Consider the following 21,758-nt stretch of genomic DNA (forward strand, 5'->3'; position numbering starts at 1 on the left):
TTCTCAGTTAACTTCTTCCTCAATAAACATTTTCCTTCTCAGTTTATCATCTATATCTCTAGTTTAGTCTTCAATACAACATGTATTGTAATATAGGTCATGATTACATTTTGACTGTAAAGATACCAGGTAGCAGGAGAGGAAGAGCTGTTCTATTTTGGTTACCTGATAAGCACTCAAAGTCACTGAGTGTCAGAATTTAAAATTTTAATTATAGATTTTTTTACAGCATGTATTTTGTGGGCTATACCACAATTAGGAGCTAGAATTATTCAGTGTCAGAGCGTTTTTTTTTTAGTTTTTTTTTTTACTGGAATTGCACACGAAAAGCTTTTGCTCACACCTTTCATGTCCAATAATCATGTCTACTGTAGCTGACATTAAAAAGTAATGCAACAGAGTGGCAACATGTAAATCTTTATTCTCTAAGTACTTAAAGAGATGTTTTTCCAAAGTCACAATTTAAAAATCTTTCAATGGGGTCCCTAACCTTTCCTCATCTGAGAGTTACTTTGAACAAATTATGTCCTGGAGCTATTTGCATCACATCACTGACATTTATGTATCTTGTATACAAATGTGAAAACACAAAGTTTTAAAACATTTTTTAAAAAGTAACATTACTAGCATTTCAAATATATGCTCTCCATCCATGTTTAGAATTTAAATGAGTCAGGTCAAAGTCTTGTGCTCTGTATTTTAACATCAGTTTGTCACATCAGCATTAATCAAATATCGTAACTTAAACCCTGTGTTATTGGCCATATGTTAAGTATGTCACTGAATAGGGTCCAACCGGAGAGATTCAGTTCCTTATTGGATGATGTAGAAAAGTTTACGCAGTAGGTGAAATGAGTTTTCTTGGAACTTGATGTGAATTAAAGATGTTTTGATAGAGCAGGAGAGCATAACCACTCGGTTCTGTCAAAGTAATGTATTTATTACCCGAGTTACACAGGAAAGGTTGATGATGATCAGAGAAAACCTTTTGATACATTTGCAGGTTGCACCAGCATGAAGCCATTTCCTGACCAAGACCATCCCTAAAAAAATCTGTTCAATCATTTTTCTACATTAAACCTGTTGCAGTAATGTGTCCTCTCTGTGTCTCTGTCAAATATTCGTTTCCTGTTTTATTTGGTCATTGCACCCTCCTTGTGTTCCTGTTTTCCTTGTGTGTTTCTTTGCTGTTAGATTCTGAAGTTTAGTGTTTCCTGTTTTATTTTGTAGTTTTTTACCATGTGTGTGATGTCTGGTATTTCTTCCTGCCTCTGTGTTTCTCTCCAGTTTTGATTGCCATGATAATTTTCACCTGTGCGTCAATGTTCCTTCTTGTCTGTCACTTCACATGTCTTACCTGCCAGATTTACGTGTTAATCCTCCTTATGTTTTGATTTTTACCTTTTGTGGATTAATTGACTTTTTTGTTGGAATCTTCGACAGTTAGATTTGTTTAAATTAATTTGCTTTTTTGAAAGCCTTCAGTCTGTAGCAGGGTAACTAAGTTCAGCCTCAGGATTTTCTGCTTTTCTTCACTTCTATCAGACTGTTTTTTTAATCCAGTCTGGTCGATTACTTATCAGTCTGCTCCACTTTGGTATCTCCTTTTAGATCTTTTTCTATATTTGAGCTTTTTTGTATAACGGTGCGTGGCCGTGTCTTTATTTGTGTCTTGCTATTGTAAACTACTTACCTGGAGAGAGTTATAAAGTTGTTTGGACTGAACTGACAGTTGACGAAGAGTGTTTGAGTTCTGGTGTGTATTTGTTTGATGAGAAATGTTAAAGACATCTTTTTGGGCTAAGGAAAACTATGATGAACTATTTTATCATTTTTTTATAGAATACAGCTTGTAGCACTGTGATCACACAGCTTTAGAAAACATACAGGAACGATGTAGATGTGAGGTGAATAGGACATATTTTTTCTTAATATGTAAAAAAAAGATGAATGAAATCTGAACAAAGTTCATGCTAATCTTTGGATAGGTCATCCCTTTTGTTTATCCTAAAAGGAGAGTTGTGTGCTGGTGGACCTCTGCCAGGGAGTTTGTGGGACTTTGGTGGTTTAATGGTTGGTTTGCCTCCAGATCTGATTTTTAACACATCCATATTGTAGTTCTATTGTGGTTCTTTTTTTGCCAGTCTGAACACAAAAAGCTTCGAGATTGGATTTTTCCAATTCTGATCCAAACCACATCTGCAAGTGTTTTCGAATGCGATTCAAATTGGATTCCTATAGATCTGACTCAATTGGAACGACGAGTGGGACTGACTACGTAGGGCCCCAAAGGAGGAAGGGGCCCTTACTGGTCCCAAAGTAAGTCTGTAGAGTTGACTGAGGCTGTGATGGAGGGGCCCAATGTGCTTTTCTTTTCATGGGGCCCAGTAATCTGGAGACACCTCTGGCTGCAGCTTCAGTACTCATTTAAATTGTGTTGTATCGCTCTGTAGTAAAGCTGACAGCTGCACAGGCTCCAGCTGCTGTCATTAGTCTGAAGCATCATCCAGAAAACAAAGAAATGCAGAATAATTTATTCCTGTCTAACTTTTGGAGCTGCATTAAAACAGAACTTTTGCATAAGCCTGCATTCTGTCCTCTTTCTAGCTTGTTCCATGCTCTTTTTGTTTGACTGTTCCCGGCTGTTCAAAAAGGAACCCCCCATTGTGTTTTGAAATCTTTGTTGCACTGTACATTGCCAGCCTTTGTAGCACCGTCACACAATGCCAGTTTCAGACAGAGCGGCTCAATATGTGTGGTCAGCCTATTCTCCCCCTACACACTCAACATGATTCATCTCATCATTGCTTTAAGATAAAAAAATAGCCATGCACGCTGCATGGCTAAGGCAACTCTGTGAGGATTTTTTCTGGAAAAATCAAGAACGCATTCAGGTGAGTTTTTCATTTTATAGACTTTCTACTATTAGATAAAAGATGAGTTTGTTTAACTGTTTGACAAGGAGTGAGACTTTTATATGTTTTGTTTATAGAAGCACAGTTATAAAGAGCTACAAATGATACATCTGTGTGATAGAAACTTTATACTTCAGTGTAGAAAAGTATAAAGGCCAGAAAACCCTGAGGATTTAAAGTTACAGATAGTTAATGCAAAAGCTGACATTAATTTTAGATGATTGACCTACAAATTCAAAACTCCCATGCTCTGACAGAAATATTTCACAAAGTTTATCAATGTCCTTACCTAATTTCTTTCCTCATAATATAAAGAACATTCTTGAATCTACGGTAATGTACCGTATATGATGTCGGCTAAACTCTTGAGACTCAAACTGATCCAGGTCTGATACCAAAACAATATTTCTCCACTGGTAGTTAATCTGTGTATTAATAATCAATATGATGTACACAGTAATTGTATTACAGTGCCCCATGCCCTGGATTGTTAATGATAATCATTTTATTTATAGAGTGCCTTTAGTCAAAGTGCTATACACAGCTTAAAAACACAACAGACAAAACACATCATTAAAAACATCAGCCATAAACAGTGAAAAGATGGGTCTTCAGCTTCGCTTTGAATACATCAAGGGATCAAGAAAGTCTGATATAATCATCATGGGATGTTTGAGGGTGAAATGGTGAGCTTCTTTACAAAACAATCTCAGCAGAAAAGTCCCCATGGGATCAGTAGAGGTCGTCAGGTTCTATGGAGCCCTAAGCAGACAAACATCCATATACTTTGTTTTAATTCCTCGTCCCAGTGATAACAAATACATTTAAGTAGTTTTCTTGCCATATCAATGGGCAATTTGAGTGCATTTCTGCTTTCTAAAAAACTACATATGATCGCTGTTGTTGTGTAACAATCTGAAATGACTCCTCTACTTGCCACAAACTAGACAATAGTTCATACTGTGTATCAAAAGTGATGCATCAAGAAAATCCAAAATGAAAGGTGTAGAGGTGAAAGAACATGTCAGGGCCTTCTCATGAAACTTATTTTAAAACAATTTATTTTACAAATGTTTTTGTGCAGTGTGTTATTTAAAAAAAAACATTTCAAAATATTGGGTACCCCATACTTCTATTTTTGGTGCCATGTTGTCAACATTTTAGAATCATATCAGAGATTGCAATTCTGGTATTTTGACACCTTTATAACTATGTGCTGGCTGACTGGTTGATAAAAACCCGAATGATGTGTCATACTCTCTCTCTCAGGGTGAGCGATGGGGGATTGGTCTATACTCGGTCGCTTCCTGTCCGAGGTCCAGAACCACTCCACAGTGATCGGCAAGATCTGGCTCACAATGCTGCTCATCTTCCGCATCCTGCTGGTGGCGCTGGTGGGAGACGCTGTGTACAGCGACGAGCAGTCCAAGTTCACCTGTAACACCCAGCAGCCCGGCTGTAACAACGTGTGCTATGACACCTTCGCCCCCGTGTCTCATCTGAGGTTCTGGGTGTTCCAGATCGTGCTGGTGTCCACGCCGTCCATCTTTTATATTGTGTTTGTTCTTCATAAGATTGCCAAGGACGAGAAGCTGGGCGAGAAGAAGCCTCAGGTGTTAACTCAGAGAGCATCCAGACACGGAAGGGAGGGGGGCATGGAGAAGGAGGGGGTGGAGTCTCTGAGAGTGGGCGTGCCTACATACTGTCCTCAATACAGGGAGGACTGGGACCAACGTGACAGGGAGGGGGACGGTCAGAGGTATCTAGAAGAGGATTATGGGGAAGTTGGAGAGGACCCTACCCGTCAGTCTAACCAGATCCTGCTCATCTACATCCTGCACGTGCTGCTGCGCTCTGTCATGGAGATCACCTTCCTGGTTGGCCAGTACTTCCTGTTTGGGTTCGAGGTGCCCCACCTGTACCGCTGCGAAACCTACCCCTGCCCCACCCGGACGGACTGCTTTGTGTCGAGGGCCACAGAAAAGACCATCTTTTTAAACTTTATGTTCAGTATCAGCCTGGGCTGCTTCGTGCTCAACATGGCTGAGCTTCACTACCTTGGCTGGGTCTACATCTTTAGGATCCTATGCTCCGCCTGCTCCACCTGCTGCGGTCAGGACAGGGACACCATCCGCCTGTACTCGCACCACAACCCCCTCCTCCTGCAGCTACGACATTCTCTGAGGGGACAGCTCGTCCTGCAGACCCCTGCCGCCATGGTCCCTGAGAAGAGTGGGGGTCTGCTCGCACACGGCCCAGCGATCTCCTTCGAGACAGACTCGACTGTTGAGTGCACGTCCAAGAGGAGTCCAGAGAGCAGAGACAAGGTCAAGGTGAAGCTGGCCAACATGGCCCGCATGGGACGGACTAAGAAGTCCTGGCTCTGAGAAAGACCACTTTAGAACCGTGACAAAGATGACTGTTAGGCTTAATATGAACATTAATATTGAAAAGACAATGTGAACTTGAAAACCTCTGAGAGACGCATCACTTCATCTCTGAGATGAAGAGAACTGTGACGCTTCAAATGGACGTTCATTTGATGAATATGTAAACACGTTGTGCTGTGCAGAGACCGGGCCACAGAAAGGATCCGCTGAAAACGTGCCAGTGAGTGAGAGCGTTCGAGCAGGAGAAACTGTTTCTTTCGCTGTGTCCTAAAACAGCTCAGTATACTTAAAGCACAGAGACAGCAGAGCAGTGAAGTGACAAAGTTGTAGGATTTCTCTCTCAGAACTTTCACTTCTAACACAATCATCACTGACTCAAAATGTCAATGTTGATGAAACTTTTGATTGTTGCTTCTGTAACAAAATTAAAAAATCATACAAATGTACATCATAAGTAACTTGAATGATCTAAGAAGTTATTTTAAACCAAACCAGCTTTAAAAGAAAAAAGAAATCTAGCCTTCACTTTGCCAGGTTTGTCACATTGAGATCAAGAACCTTTTAGGTCAAGACAGCGAGCAGCAAAAAACATAGTTAGCCAGAGACACAGAAGGACAAAACAAGACAAAGTCAGTCAATCAGTCTTTATTTGTATAGCGCCAATTCATAAAAACATGGATCTCGAGACACTAAACAAAAAGCATTGAGTCCAAACTTGGCAGTCGAGCTAAAAACACTGACTCCTGTAGAATCTGTTTCCAAGTGTTTCATTTTAGAGTTTGGGACATGGAGCATTAAGAGGTCCTGAAGAATACTGTCCGGCACTATTTCTGTTCATTTAAACCAAACTGAGATGATTTGGTTTCTAAATTTCACCAAACAGCGACTATTTTACTACCTTCAACGTGTCAGAAGGACTTTCATGTCTGCACTTTCGTCATTTCGTGAATAAGTAACAAAGAACACATTTTGAAACAGAATATTAACACACATTAACACATGACTGTTCTCAACATACTCAGCAGTGTGGTTTTTAATTATTGAGGCAGATTGGGTTTCAGCATAGACATGGAATAGTTTCTCATAAAGTCAGACTGGAACTTTGAAATGGATCACCTTTATAGAAATGATGAATTATTATTACTGTGCTGCTGCTGCTTTTAAACCTGATCAGGTATTTTAAAGTTTTTACTGTGTTGTGATGATACAGCCACAGTGTGACACTGTTATTTTTTGCCCTCTTCAATCTTCATATATTTATATTTTGCTGTGAACCAACATGTTGTCAACTTTTCTGTTTTCACTCAGAACAGTTTTCTCAAAGTCATCAACTTTCTTATTTTTTAATAATCACACACATGACACAGACCTGCCTGGAGTTGTAATTTGCAGTTTATTCCTAACAGCGTATCTCAAAGTCTATAATAACTTTTTATACGCCATCATGAGTATTACCTGCTGCATTCACACATCTCAACCTGATTTTACACTGAACATGTGTAAGGAGGCTGATAGGAAAACGTCTGGGTGAAATTTTTGGTGCACAGTGCTTTGTAGTTGGGCTAAATGAAATATATTTAATATCACATTTTGATGTCTAAGTTTGTTTTAATCAGCTGACCGGTCACCTCGCTCATCGGAAATGCTGATTTCTCATCTTGTGTTTGAAAGTGATGAAGTTGCATCATCTATCTGTGATCTGTTTACAGTCTAATGACAGCTGGTGGAGGATAAAATGTATTGTAATATAGCCAATACAGTCTGTCCTTTTATAACCCTGGATGGCCAGACATTCTTCAGGTGCTGTGACACACTCGGTCCTGCAGGTGGAGCTCTAAGCTTGTAGTGTGGCATGTCCTGTCACTGCTCTCAATCACCATCAAAGTACAGTTTTTAAAGGCAATTAATTTTAAAAATGTATACTTTGAATCACGATGACAACAGAGAAAAAAGAAGGAAAAAAAGCATATTTGAGAGAAATCTGTGTGCTCTTTAACAAGCATTAAATCGCCTGTCTGGATCAGATGAAAAGTTAAAGCAATCTGTCAGTTTAACCTAACACAAGGTGTGTCCACAGAGGACACTTTAACTCACACAATTGTGGTGTTTTATTTAACATGGTTGATTTCTGTCATGATATAAGAATTTTAAACTTTGTGATTCAGACAAAATTCAGGAAAAAAAATCCTGCACACTCTCTAAAATGTCCAAACATGTTATTTAACATCTTTTGTACATACACTTTGCAAAGTCCCTTTATTTATAAACTATAAATTAATTAAAAGTATTCCATCCTAATTACCGCTCGTAATCGAGTTAAACTGATCTGTGAGGTAAAATAAATCACTGCAGCTCTGTCTTCTGACATAACATGCCTGAAGATGTGACGTTCTTTAAAACATTGTTTCTTGTCAGGAGGCTTGTGTAGATCAGAGATATGAACAGAGAGGAGGAAGTGTCTCCTCTGGAACACAAGGTTCATTATTTTCTTCCTTTTGTGCGAGATCATAGATGAAGAAGAGCTCTGGTAGAATAGGTAGAGTGCAAAAGGGCTTTATTAGCATGGTAAAAACTATGTTGACATTTCTAAAGCTAAAGTAAAACACAAAATTAAACAGAAGAAAGAATACATATCAAAATTAACAGCTGTGCTAGTTCATGTTTTTATTTTAAATACAAGACAAAAAGGTAATTTAGCTTTTAAAATATTTGCAGATGACTACAGATAACTTACAGAAATATAAAATACAAATATTTAGATAAAGAGACTGTATTTACAGCTCTGTCATCTGTGCGCTCTGTCTGTGTTTGGATCCGTTCTCTGTTGCTCTGCAAAACTGACACTGACAGCCAACCTACAGCTCAACAGCAAGAAAGAGACCAAAGACGATAAAATGTGGTAACAGTAATGTTATATAAACATGTATCGTGTATAGCCAAACCAGGATGCCACTGAAAAACAAACTGAACACAGACAGTCTGAAAACTGGAGCTCTCGTGTTTTTTTTATGAAACCATCTGATGAGTATGTTTGAGCTCCCCCTGACGCTCTGCTCGGTCCTTAATATAGCTGTTTACTTGTTCAGGTGTAACACATTATTTCAATAACATCTTTTTTTTCTTCTCCAGAGTTACTTCATAATCTTGTGCTGAGAATCCTGGGAAAAATCAGACACCTCGTTAGTTGGTCCTGCAGAGTATGAATGTTTGTGGATTGACGATGTGGTTTAATGTTTAGGTGGCATCACTTTTTTCATTTTTTAAGTTTGATTTTGTGCAATTAAGACAGCAATCTCTCTCGTCTTCTTGCGGCAACTTTTATTCAAAAATATGACATCTAAAAGTTACCACTGTGGGAGATTCTCTGGATTTTTTATTTGGACTAACTTTTCTCTTATGCTCCTATCTTTTCAAATAAACTTGTCTTTTAAGTGTCAGTACAGTTTGATCAAATTAATCATCAAAGTAATGATCATTTATATCAATGGTGTATCCAAAAGTATTGAGTAAAGTGTTGACGACCTAAAATGAAAGCAGAATGGGTCATTTCCGAAATAGATGTGTGGTTATAATAACATATAAAGGTTGACAAAGGCTGTGGTGGAGGGGCCCAATATCTTTTCATAGGACCCTGAAATCCTGGACACGCCTCTGGACACTCCTGCAGCACAGGTGAACTCATTTTTGAAATGTAAGCCTTTTTATAAAGGTGTGCTTGGCTCTTTTAATTATTCTTATTTAAGGCTACCCACATACAGTATCTCTCCTGTCAGTGCACCTGACAGTTCACCGTTTAACGGGGGGGCAGGGCGTGAATTACGCCACACAGTCGGTCAGTGACGTAGGAGGAGGGACCGCAGACCGGACTGACCCCACGTGTGACGGAGCGCTGTCTACCGAAGCCCGGCTCCATCCTCCGACCCTCCTTCCGTGAGTGTCCGTCAGTCATTGCTTGCAGCCCGGGCAGACATGGAGGGAGACCGGGGCCAGTCTGCGCCTGGAAGCCCGAATGATCCGCATCAAGACCCGGGGTAAGGTGACCGCCTGTCGGTGTCATTTCACTGCTGCGTCTCACCCCAGCTGTTCTTTACGAAACTGTTTGACTTTGACTTTACTCCGCCTTCATGGTCCGGTCAGTGGTTCATGTTGTAGTTAGAATGTAAAATCAGACGGTATATACGGCCCCGAAATGAGCTGTTACTGCGCGGGTCGGAGGACGCACCAAACCTCGTTTAGAAATCTGCTGTTTAAATATTACCGTACCTTTGGCTTTACAAACACTGGTTAAAAATGGTGATTTTAACATTATACGTAACTTAACTTATTATTTTATGATCGGCATGTTGGTTACTTGGTTATCTTATTTTTTTCTTCAATGAAACATAAGAGTTTGTGTGCCGCTTCGCCTAATTGTCTCACCTGATCAAGACTTTAAGTTGAACTAAGCAATTATTAACGCTGCAAAGTGTATGAAATGCATGCCGAATCCAAGATCATTTTCAGATACAACCTCCGCACTGTGCAGGGTTGTTTCATCCGTCATCGTTGACTTCAGAAAGAAGTGTTTACACTGCATGTTTTAAATGAAGGCTGGCGGGACGGAAGGGCTGCTGCTGCCTGATCGGCTCCGGGAACAAAGCTGTCGTTTCTTCTCACTCATATTGTCCCTAGATTTTAAAGTTCTCCACAGGCAGACAGGAATTTCAACTCAACATCAGAATTTTCCACATGACTTTACTGACTTCCGGGTGTTTCTTTTTCTTAAAGGAAAATGTTCATTGGTGGGCTCAGCTGGCAAACTTCACCAGGTAAAGTCCCCCCCCCATGTCTTAAGCAGTACGGAGTCCTCCCCTGTGTATCACACTGCCATTCACTGTTGACTATTTTCTGAGTTAAAAGTCATCGTTGAATGGTGTTATTGTTTCTCAACAGACAGCCTTCGAGATTATTTCAGTAAATTTGGTGAAATTAGAGAATGTATGGTGATGAGAGACCCGACCACTAAACGCTCCAGGTAATTATTACATCAATATGCTCACCTGTAGAAGATTGTAGTCTGCATTATAACAACACCCTGCAGACATTGAAGTGTGTTTGTTGTGAATAAAATAGATAATGCAGGCTGACATTGACCACAGAGCTGAGGATAAAAATCCTACAGCTTTAATTTCTCTCCTTCATTGCTGTTTCATGGTTTGTTTTTTTTCAAGGATGCTACAATATGAAAGTAAACAGTCATTTAAACAACCTTACAGAATCACACTGATTGTCTGAATGAAACTCTTGTATAAAATGTGGATGTAAAAAAAAAGGGAATGTAACAAGGTAAGATGTGTGGATGCAGACATGCAGTATAAAGTGTCTGTTCTGTGAAAATGACAAACTTGATGAAATAAATGTCCTGTATGTTGTTTTGTGCGTCTGCAGGGGCTTTGGCTTCGTCACGTTTTCAGACGTCACCAGTGTAGATAAAGTGTTAGCACAGAGGCAGCACCACTTAGACTCTAAAGTGGTAAGTTCACCCTTTTTATTCTGATTACATGACACACAGGGACATGATTGATCTGTCCTATGATACCTCTGTGTGAACACCTGTGGGAGGAAAGCATGCTGGGTACACTGACTTCATGCAGCAGTTTAAGTTTCCTTAATCTGTTCTGGCTCAAAGATCTCAGAGTGTGACTGGGTTTGATGGAGTTTGTGTTTTTGCGATCAGTTTTTATTTTCGCTGGGGTTCATCTGAGCTGGAATACGTCAGAGCGAGTGAATTTAAGGGGGCTTTCACATCTGGATGATTTGGAGAAGTAGTTCTTTATTCAGGAAAAAAAGGAAAACTCCTTTGAGATTAAAAATCTATTTTTCCAAAATGTTTCAAACAATAAGCAGCAACACATACCAACATATTACAAGATACAGCAGAGTGACACTGATGGTTAACCTGAAGCTGTATTTTTTAGTGTGTTTTCTGGTTTAAATTACCAGGGCTTGGTTGTTTGAGAAACTAAATCTGTATCAAAATGATCCTGTTTGGAAAATCCACTTGTATTTCTGTCCAGGATCTCACCTCTGTCTTTGTTTTTCAAAGTTAAGCCAGATTTAATCCAATTTATCCACACTTGATTACTAAAGAAGACATCTTACACTGTGATGAGAGCTTTTTCACTGTTTATTCATTAAAAAATAATGAGTGATGGAAAAAATGACACGATTATTCCAGAATGAAAACTGAAAGTGCAGCCTGAAGTCGGTGTTTAACCTATTCATGGTTGCTCACAGCAGCAGCTCATCTGTTGTTCATGTGTATGTTCTTCACACTGTACTTAGCGCTGTGAATAAATAATATAAAGAAGAATAAAAAATCCCTGCAGATAGTTTATATAAAACTGCTGACTTCAGTCTGTCCTCTCTCTCTTTCATGCAGATTGATCCTAAAGTTGCCTTCCCCAGACGAGCTCAGCCAAAGGTAAGAACATGTTCTGTGTGTGAAACACTCTCTACTGTCTGAATGAGGGGATGTGGTTGTTGATACGTGAAGACCAATTAAAGATAAATGACTAAAGACAAAGTTGGAGAGTTTTTATTTAGAGAAGATGTGGTTTAAGTTTGATTAGCACTTGATCAGTTTCTCTAATTGATGTTTTTTTGTCACATTGGTATCTAATGAAGTCTTAAGTGAGACTCTCAGAGCTCTTTCTCATCAGGTTGTCATCCTGCTTCTCTCTGTCTTTTTGAATGAAACTTTTTGTGTGTGTGTGTGTGTGTGTGTGTGTGTGTGTGTGTGTGTGTGTGTGTGTGTGTGTGTGTGTGTGTGTGTGTGTGTGTGTGTGTGTGTGTGTGTGTGTGTGTGTGTGTGTGTGTGTGTGTGTGTGTGTGTGTGTGTGTGTGTGTGTGTGTGTGTGTGTGTGTGTGTGTGTGTGTGTGTGTAAGCTAAGGCTATGCAGTGTTTTGTGTCTGTCTTCAGATAACACACACACAGCTTTTACCTGTGACAGCACTTTCATCCACACAGAGACTTGGTATTCATGGTCAGGAGGTGATGACAACCATGACGTTTTGTGAATCAGCTGATAATTCAGAACAAAGATTAGTGTAGGAAACACATGTTCACTCGTGCTGCTCTGTGTGTGTATGTGTGCTTTTTTTCTTATTCATTCGTCAGAGGCTTTAAACATCTAACATAGTGATAACTATGAAATCACAGCTCCTTATGGATTCACTTACTCATAATCAAAGTCTTTAAGGATAAGGATCAGTTTGTTTTACATTCGTTTTAAACCTGTTTGATCATTGATTAAAGATAGTCAGTAGCTTTTTCCTAAAAAATAAAATAAGATCTTATACAAAAGTAATGCCACTGAGTCATCACTTATGGTCCTCTGTACATGTGTGCTGGTCACTGTCCAGTTGTATGTTTTGCATTCTGGTTGGAGTTGTGACATATTGCTCCATATTGGGCAGATGTGTGGTGATGTCACACCAGTACAAACAGCGGTTGCTCTCCAGCCTGATTGACAGCTCTGTTATACCAGTCAGCTATGTGCTCAGCAGCTAGGTTGAAATCAGGTGCTGGTACACTAAAATGACAGAACTCTCAGGGTAGAGAGTGTGGTCTGAAGGACACAGTCATTATTTCGCACAGCACTCAGTTTTCCTTTCACAATCATGAATACAAGATTATCAAGATTCAACGTGTACTGTGTTGCACGCCACGGTGTACTTATTTTGTTTGTGTTGTCCATGTCCTAAAGTGTTTGTTAACATAGAAGAGAAAAGTAAAAAAAGTGTCTTCAAATGTTGCCATATTTTTTATGTATGCATCTCAGACAAAGCTGTCTGTCTTTCTCTCTGTGTGTGCTGAGAAGCAAATTCCTGCCTGTCCGTTTTGTCTCTATGAGGACAGTCTGTTGACAACGGCTGCTGTATGACCGACACTGCTCTGTGACTTTTTAATGTTGTGTTGAGATTGTGTCTCCTGATCGGAAGAGGGCACAAGACATGATTGGTAGGTGGCAAAACGATGGGGAATGTCATACGCGGCCTCTCAAAAAAGGGGGAGCGCTCAGGAAAAAGGACTGCTGCTGCAAACGCTGCTTTGGAGACAATTGAAAAAAGACACTGGTCAACGGGGCTCTCTCTCTCTCTCTGTCTCTCTCTCTCTGTCTCTGTCTCTGTCTCTGTCTCTCTGTCTCTCTGTGCTCCAGATGGTGACGAGAACCAAGAAGATGTTTGTTGGGGGACTGTCTTCAAGCACAGTGATACAGGATGTGAAGGTGTACTTTGAACAGTTTGGAAAGGTAAGTGTGTGTGAACATTCAGAGCAGTGTGATGTGTTGCTGTGCGTGAACTCCGTCAGGAGCACAGATTCGGATGGAGGTGTACTTCCTGCATTTTAGTCCATCACACTAATGTTGGTGTTGTTGATTGAACCGATTATAGCTTTTGTCTGTCATGATGATGTCCGTCTTGTTGGTTCAGTAAGTGCTTATTAATGAAATAACCAACATAAAAAGTACAACAAGCTAATCCATTTGACTTTTTATTTGCCATACAGATGCCATGAGATTAGCTGTGTTTTTATGCAGTGTGGCTCATTTCATTGAGCAGCCGTCTAAAGCTTCTTTATCAAAGACGCTGTACGGGCAAAAGTCTGTACAAATAAAGCATTGTACTTTTGTGATCATCTGAACCTGTGTTGTTTGGGACTGCATTAGCACACACTGGCCCTGTGTAGCGAGTATAGCTGTTGTTGCTAGCTACTTGTCATGCATTTGGAGGTTGGTTGTGATGCTGCAGTATCCTTGTTTTTTCAAAAGCTTGCACGTTGCATGTCTTGTGTCGAACTCCAGACTCCCTGCTGTTTGTAAAAATCCCAAATGGTCCCATGAACCCTGTTCAGTTCAGCTCACTTTGCATAGAGTTTCTCATCCATTTGGATTTGAATCACGTGTTTTGCATCATGTGGTTTAACTTTCCTTGCCACCTATTGGCTTTATTGTGAACTGCACCACAGGCAATGCCTTCACAGCTTCAAGGCTGTATTGATACGGTCAAATCTGCATCGATGCACAGATAGGCATGGCGATATATCGCCATATCAATTTGTTTCGGCACTAACACACACACACTCACACTCACACACACTCACACACACACACACACACACACACACACACACACACACACACACACACACACACACACACACACACACACACACACACACACACTGACATCATTTCATCGCTCTCTCTGACGTCTCCTCCACAGAGCTTCCTCTCTCTGGACCGAGCCAGATAAGCAGGTAATTCATCATCTCAGTGAAGGGTACACGAGCACACACACACACACACACACACACACTCTCTCTTATTCACACACACACATACACGTACACACACACACACACACACACACTCTCTCTCTCTCTCTCTCTCTCTCTCTCTCTCTCTCTCATTCACACACACTCTTATCTACAGGAGCACTGTGGCAAGCCTATGCAGGGTCTGCCTGAAAATGGCCTCCATATCACCATGACAACATAAGAATTATCCTGTTGATGACAAGAGACAAATTCATATATTTCCCATCAACCCTCTGTGCACAGAGCTCTCAGTTTATGCTCATATCATTGTTCAAAAGAAAGAACGGTTTAACGGAGCGCAGTGCTGTAAGGGGGGTCTTTATAAATTTAAATTACCCACAATGCCTTTCTCCAGCAGAACAATGAGGAGGAACAGTCTGAGAGTCTGAAGGGAAGAGATACAGCTTCACTTCTTTCTTGACTTTGCTTTCTTTATTTACTGAAGGAAGTCATTCATAGCACATTATAACACAATCAGACAGAATGTGACTCATCAGACAGATCCATCAGGTCTGAAGAGAAAACCGTGGGGATGAAGACGAGGGGGAGGATTAGAGCAGTGAAACAGAAGGAGTTTTTTTGGGGGGGAGTAAAAATAAATCCTCTGAGGAAACAACTGTTGGACAGGTTTTAGAGTCTCTTTTGTGTTTTGAAAATTAAACGTAGCACACACTTTTGAGAAAGAAGTATTCCTGCGTCATTCACCGAGACTCAGTCATTAGAAACCGTCTCCAACACGTTTTTTTTTTTTTTTTAAATTTATGTTATTGTCTTTTTAAAACCTTGCATGTAAGGTGTCCTTGGGGTTTTTGAAAGGCATCCTCAAATAAAATGTATTAGTATTATTACCATAATCTGCAGCTGCAAAAACACATATTACCAACATAAAAAAATGGTTGATGAAACGGTGTCCCATCTATCAATAAAAACCAGCATCAGTTCAGGTTTAATACAAAACCTGATGGATTTAAAGAGACAGATCGCTCAGCTTTCCAGAGTTTGACCTTCAGACTCCTCTGTGAAGGTCACCCAGCCTGAACAGAAAACATCCGTGTCCACAGAGTGCCTTCAGCTAGCCGCTACAGAGTTCTCATGAGCGACAGGAAGGAGACACAAAAGATCTAACACATCAGATTTAAACTGTCAACATGCAGATACTTTATTCTGTATCCTTTCGTCAACATGGCACCATCACACACTCGGTCACACATAGTGATTCAGTCCTGTGACCGGAGTTTCTCCTGAGCTTCATTAAACATGGTCGAACCACACCCGATTCATAAACAACAGTTAAAATGTTTAAAGGTTCAGGCAAAGACAGAGCTGACATGTCATGTATTCAGTCGTTTTATACATCAACATCATCATGTACGTCTCTCAGCATCCTGTAGATCTGTTTATTGTTGTTACATCTGTGTAACATCTCCATCTTTTGGGTTCATAGTGCTGTAGTAAGCCTGTTCTAACTTAAAACAGAACACACATTTCATATGAGCTGAAATACTTGAAGGTAGTTGCATGTTTTATGCACAAGCTGGCGAGCATTTCCCCCCCTGCGGAGAGCTAAGTTCAGATTTAATATGTGTGTTTTTAATGATGAGGAGCTGCACCTGCTGCTCTTCATCATGACTCTGATGGTGATTGACAGCTCAGACAGGAACAGACCTCCCCAGAGAGAAACCTGTTGACCACAGCGAGTGTCACAGGGCGGACATGTGCAGAGAGAGAGAGGAAGGGACTTTTAAATGTCAAGAAAATCCTTGTACGAATCAAACTATATTGATACCTGTTTGATACACAACAACAAAAAGAAATGGCATCTACTGTTGAGCACGTTCTCGTGTCCAATTCAAAATTGCAGACACACTGCTGAAATCGCATAGAAGTTATCAACATTTGGATTTGCACTCACTTAAGTTATTATTGGTCATTACATTGCTCAAAAAAGTAAAGATAACACTTAAACAACACAATGGTATTCCAAGTCAATCAAACTGTCCACTTGCAACACTGATTGACAATTAATTTCACATGCTGTTGTGCAAATGGACATAAACAACAGGTGGAAATTATAGGCAATTAGCAAGACACCCCCAATAAAGGAGTGGTTCTGCAGGTGGTGACCCCAGACCACTTCTCAGTTCTGATGCTTTCTGGCTGATGTTTTGGTCACTTTTGAATGCTAGCAGTGCTTTCACTCTTGTGGTAGCATGAGACGGAGTCTACAACCCACACAAGTGGCTCAGCTAGTGCAGTTCATCCAGGATGGCACATCAATGTGAGCTGTTGCAGGACGTTTGCTTTGTCTATCATGGAGCATGGAGGCGCTACCAGGAGACAGGCCAGTACATCAGGAGACGTGGAGGAGGCCATAGGAGGGCAACGACCCAGCAGCAGGACCTCTACCTCCACCTTTGTGCAAGCAGGAACAGGAGGAGCACTGCAAAAGGACCTCCAGCAGGCCACAAATGTGTCTGCTCAAACGGTCAGAAACAGACTCCATGAGGGTGGTATGAGGGCCCAACGTCCATAGGTGGGGGTTGTGCTTAAATCCCAACACTGTGCAAGATGTTTGGCATTTGCCAGAGAACACCAAGATTGGCTAATACACCACTGGCGCCCTGTGCTCTTCACAGATGAGAGCACATGTGACAGACGTGACAGAGTCTGGAGACGCCTTGGAGAACGTTCTGCTGCCTGCAACATCCTCCAGAATGACCGGTTTGGTGGTGGGTCAGTAATGGTGTGGGGTGGCATCTCTTTCGGGGGCCGCACAGCCCTCCATGTGCTCGCTAGAGGTAGCCTGACTGCCATTAGGTAACAAGATGAAATCCTTAGACCCCTTGTGAGACCATATGCTGGTGCGGTCGGCCCTGGGTTCCTCCTAATGCAAGACAATGCTGGACCTCATGTGGCTGGAGTGTGTCAGCAGTTCCTGCAAGATGAAGGCATTGATGCTATGGACTGGTCCGATTGTTCCCCAGACATGAATCCAATTAAGCACATCTGTGACATCATATCTCACGCCATCCACCAACGCCACAATGCACCACAGACTGTCCAGGACTTGCTTTAGTTCAGGTCTGGGAGGAGATCCCTCAGGAGAGGCAGCATGCCCAGGCGTTGTAGGGAGGTCATACAGGCACATGGAGGCTACACACACTACTGAGCCTCAGTTTGACTTGTTTTAAGGACATTACATCAAAGTTGGATCTGCCTGTAGTGTGTTTTTCCACTTTATTCTGAGTGTGACTCCAAATCTAGACCGATCCATTAGTTAATAAATTTCATTTCCATTGATCATTTTTGTTGTCAGCACATTCAACAATGTATTTAATAAGAATACTTCACTCATTCAGATCCAGGATGTGTTATTTCAGTGTTCTTTATTTTTTTTGAGCAGTGTATAACGACGGCCTCGTCTTAAAACATCTGAAAAAGGATCGTAAATTACTGATTTATCTCAAAGTTGAACAACCTTGGGTGTCCTCCTCTGATCAGTTTCGGTCCCCTTTTGTGCACCTTACTCTGTAACCTTAGCCTCTTACTGCGGTGAAAACTGTGGAGTCCATCAGATTTCATGGATTTGAGGCGAAACGCCGCAGGTGTTCGATGGTCTGTGGAAAGTTCTGGAGCATTTTGTCAGCAGGTGAAGCTCTTATCAGCACAGTCGATCTCATTTTGAATAAAGGAGGGGTTTAAAGTTCTTCCTCTCTTAGAGGGGGCTGTGGATGAAGCAGTCAGCAGAGGGATGTGAGATTCAGATAAAGTGTTTCTTAAAGGCTCAGTCTGTTTATCCGCGGCACTCTTATCTCTTCTCTTGAAACCTCCACATGTTGGGTTAATAATCTGTTTGTGTCAGATGATTGCAGTAACACAGTCAGGGTTTGAGTTAGAAACTTGCTGCAAATACATCTGTGTTCATATCAGCGCAGCAACCCTCGATCAGCCGACTCTCACTCTTCACACAGCTCGCTCTTAAATGTGAGCTCTTTCTTCTTCTTCTTCCTATTCTCCGTGTCTCTGTATTTCTCCCTCTCCTCTGTGGCTTCATGTCTCCATCGTCTTAGGAAGTCTATTTTCTGATTACATGCTCAGGATAAATCAGCTCTGTAGTTCTGAGAGCAGATTTGGTCAGTGTGTGAAACTGCGCGATGCATAACTAACTACAGTTCAAGCTCTCAGTGAAGCTCAGCACTGTGTGAATGGAGTTCACCTGTGGATTTTTAGAACGGTGTGTTTCTCATTTTGATCGCTTTTATAGAAGTTTGATCCCTTCCAAAGTGCTGACTCTGGAAATATCACCCTCATGTCTTCAAGCTCGCATGAATTTCTATTCTATGATAACAATGCACGTGGATTCTTCATGTGGCTTAAGCAGCTCTCCTGGAGTTAAAGTAAAATCATATCTACAGATGAATGAATCTCAGAGAAGTCAAAACCAACGTCACGTATAATCTTTAATAGCATCCATGCTTCCCTTAATGTGTATTTTCCTGGATCCTCTCCCCTCTGAGCAGCTTTGGCTCGGTCTTCAAGATGGCGTAAGAAAAATGACTTTAGTTTTTAGCTAGCGATGGAGGAGTGAGAAAATAACAAACTAGAGACCTGGGGTGTGCTTGCATTTTCTAATGACCATTTTTGTCCTTGTGTTTGTTCTCTAATAACCTGTGTGCTAAACTCTGAAACAAGATGCCAAATCAGAGTGTGTTTACTCACATTCAGAGTCTTGCAGTCGAGTCCCGGCCATGATTCCGTGCAGACTCGGTCTGTAACAGAAGTGAAGTTTTTCTCATTATCTTCATGAACACAACCAGCTGCTTCCTGAACACAACTGTTCACATACTGTATATCACTACCTGTGTTATAAAGGATACCTGCAGAGGGCGCACTACAGAGCTCAGGCTGTATGTAACGTCCTGATGTAAACCACAGACATGGAAACGCTTGAGGAGGGGAGTGTTGTTCATTCCGAGATCATTTCAGGAAAAGTGACAATGGTGAACAGAACAGACCAAGTCTGCACCATCTGCACGCCCTTTTTTTTTCGAACAGCATCCTTTCAGTTTTTCAGACTACAAAAACAGAACAGATCCGTCTGAGCTATTCTGATAGACGCGTCTATCTCCAAAACTATCTGTCATTATTGTCCCTGCTGCTGTGTTGACTCCGTCACATCCACTTTGCTCTGCCCCTTACTATGTTGTGTACTGCATGTTGAAATAAAAAAATACATGTTTTATAAAGATGTGAATAGAGGACGTTCCAAACAGACGCAGGGGAAGAGAGGCAGCAACCATGCGCATGTGTAGTTATAAGTTTGTTTATCTCCGACCTGATATAACTTGTGCATCTGAATGAGACACCAGTGTTTTAAACAATCAAAGAACCTCTCTTTTCTCTGATCCCTGCTTTGTTCTTGAGAACGCTGATTCACTCTTTTAAAAAGGATTAAAGGAGAGATGATTTGACGAACACGGTCTCTGTGTGTGTGTGTGTGTGTGTGTGTGTGTGTGTGTGTGTGTGTGTGTGTGTGTGTGTGTGTGTGTGTGTGTGTGTGTGTGTGTGTGTGTGTGTGTGTGTGTGTGTGTGTGTGTGTGTGTGTGTGTGTGTGTGTGTGTGTGTGTGTGTGTGTGTGTGTGTGTGTGTGTGTGTGTGTGTGTGTGTGTGTGTGTGGGCATATAAGAAGTCTGACGTTTTCACTTTTTTGTCTTTTCTCACAGGTAGAAGACGCCATGCTGATGTTTGACAAAACCACCAACAGACATAGAGGTGAGACAGTTTTCTGTTCATACAAGTCCAAGTTTTAATCAAAAGTCATGACATGCTAAGATATGCTGCAAGCACGCACGCACGCACACACACGCACAGACACGTACACACAAACATCAATTTAGACAAAAGTTGTAAACGTCCTCGAAATTGTTCTCCCTGAAGGTCGACTCATCGCTCATCACAGATAACTTTCAGTTAGACACCAATCCATACTGAATCTGTCCCCTTATCACGCTGATTCTCCACACACACACACACACACACACACACACACATACACACACACACACGCACACACACACACTCACTTTATTTAACCTATCTCTCTTTAATTAGCCTCGTTTCCCCTTCGGCTGTTTTGTCCCTCTGACGTGTCGATATGGATCTGCTCTGACGTTCTGCTGATGGGGTGAGGAGGGGGATCAGGTGAAGGGGGACAGGTAAAGAAAAGACCCCCCCCTCCCCCCTGCAGAACAGAAGGTGCAGACTAAAGGATGGAGGTGTGTGTGGTCTGATAAGGTTCAGAGAGCTGAGGCTGCAGAGAGACAGGAGGCACGATGGTTATCTCACACACACACACACACACACACACACACACACACACACTGGACTTTACAAAGACACAGCAGACACTGTTCTCAGCAGATTTAAACAGGGACCGATCTGCATCACAAAAGTTCTTTAAATGTCATACTCTGTTTCTTATGATCTTGTCTCAAAATGTGCATGTTTTTGGTAATAATAAGAAGGTTTGATTTATTTGTAGTTGTAAATCCAGTAATATCTTCCATTAAAACACCTTTTCTCTCAACACACAGTCCAATTAATGCGTGAAGTGCTTCACTCCTTAGTGCTCTTATTGAAACCTCAGTAACGCGCTAACTGAGCATGATCTGCTCCCTGCCGCTCATTGACACTCCTCCACCTGTAGACAGAACTCCATTCATTCCCTCACGTCAGTCATGACATAAATGTGAGATGCCGTGGAGGAAAATAGCAGCTTACAGCAGTAAACGTCTGTACTGGAGCTCGCTGTTGGATTGGAGCTGTGTGGTCTTCTCTTTCTTTGCTTGCTGTTTGTCTTCTGATCGTCTGGATACAAAACCTCAAAATACATAAAATCAAAGTAATTGTTAAAGAATTGTTAAAGAACAAGGACTTTTTTTTCATCTGTGGCCATGGAGAATCGTACTGCAAGGTCTCTATTAATGTTGATTTGTTTTTGTTTTTTTAAAGTCTCTAAACTTGCTCGTAGACTTCGATAAAAAAATGGGAATTTATTTTTAATCCACAAATTAAGTATTGTCGTTTATAGTT

General features: G+C 41.2%; 2 protein-coding genes across 3 annotated transcripts in view; both read left to right on the plus strand.

The window, feature by feature from the left end:
* Positions 1–1,555: 1,555 nt before the first annotated feature.
* On the plus strand, positions 1,556–6,018 carry LOC306830127 (gap junction delta-2 protein). 2 transcript variants are annotated; one of them, XM_079353393.1, is made up of 3 exons: positions 1,556–2,319; positions 2,815–2,894; positions 4,185–6,018. In XM_079353393.1, the coding sequence occupies exon 3, from the start codon at positions 4,193–4,195 to the stop codon at positions 5,300–5,302; it is 1,110 nt and encodes a 369-aa protein (XP_079209519.1). In that variant the 5' UTR covers positions 1,556–2,319; positions 2,815–2,894; positions 4,185–4,192; the 3' UTR covers positions 5,303–6,018. The 2 variants fall into 2 exon arrangements, with proteins under 2 accessions (XP_079209519.1, XP_079209518.1); XM_079353392.1 differs by having other exon boundaries at positions 1,556–2,894.
* A 3,070-nt stretch (positions 6,019–9,088) lies between these two features.
* The window catches only part of LOC306831041 (RNA-binding protein Musashi homolog 2-like), a 38,082-nt gene continuing 25,412 nt past the window's right edge, over positions 9,089–21,758 (plus strand). Inside the window, exons 1-7 of the mRNA XM_079354898.1 lie at positions 9,089–9,336; positions 10,073–10,113; positions 10,238–10,319; positions 10,733–10,817; positions 11,727–11,768; positions 13,507–13,599; positions 20,390–20,438. Coding sequence (XP_079211024.1) covers positions 9,275–9,336; positions 10,073–10,113; positions 10,238–10,319; positions 10,733–10,817; positions 11,727–11,768; positions 13,507–13,599; positions 20,390–20,438 — 454 coding nt within the window. The 5' untranslated portion in view covers positions 9,089–9,274. The remainder of the gene's footprint in view (positions 9,337–10,072; positions 10,114–10,237; positions 10,320–10,732; positions 10,818–11,726; positions 11,769–13,506; positions 13,600–20,389; positions 20,439–21,758) is intronic.

Source organism: Symphodus melops (genome assembly GCF_947650265.1).
Source record: "Symphodus melops genome assembly, chromosome: 10".
NCBI classification, from domain to species: Eukaryota; Metazoa; Chordata; class Actinopteri; order Labriformes; family Labridae; genus Symphodus; species Symphodus melops.

Excerpts from the sequence above, each read along its gene's own strand:
- LOC306830127 (XM_079353392.1), top strand. The coding sequence starts at position 4,193 with ATGGGGGATTGGTCTATACTCGGTCGCTTCCTGTCCGAGGTCCAGAAC.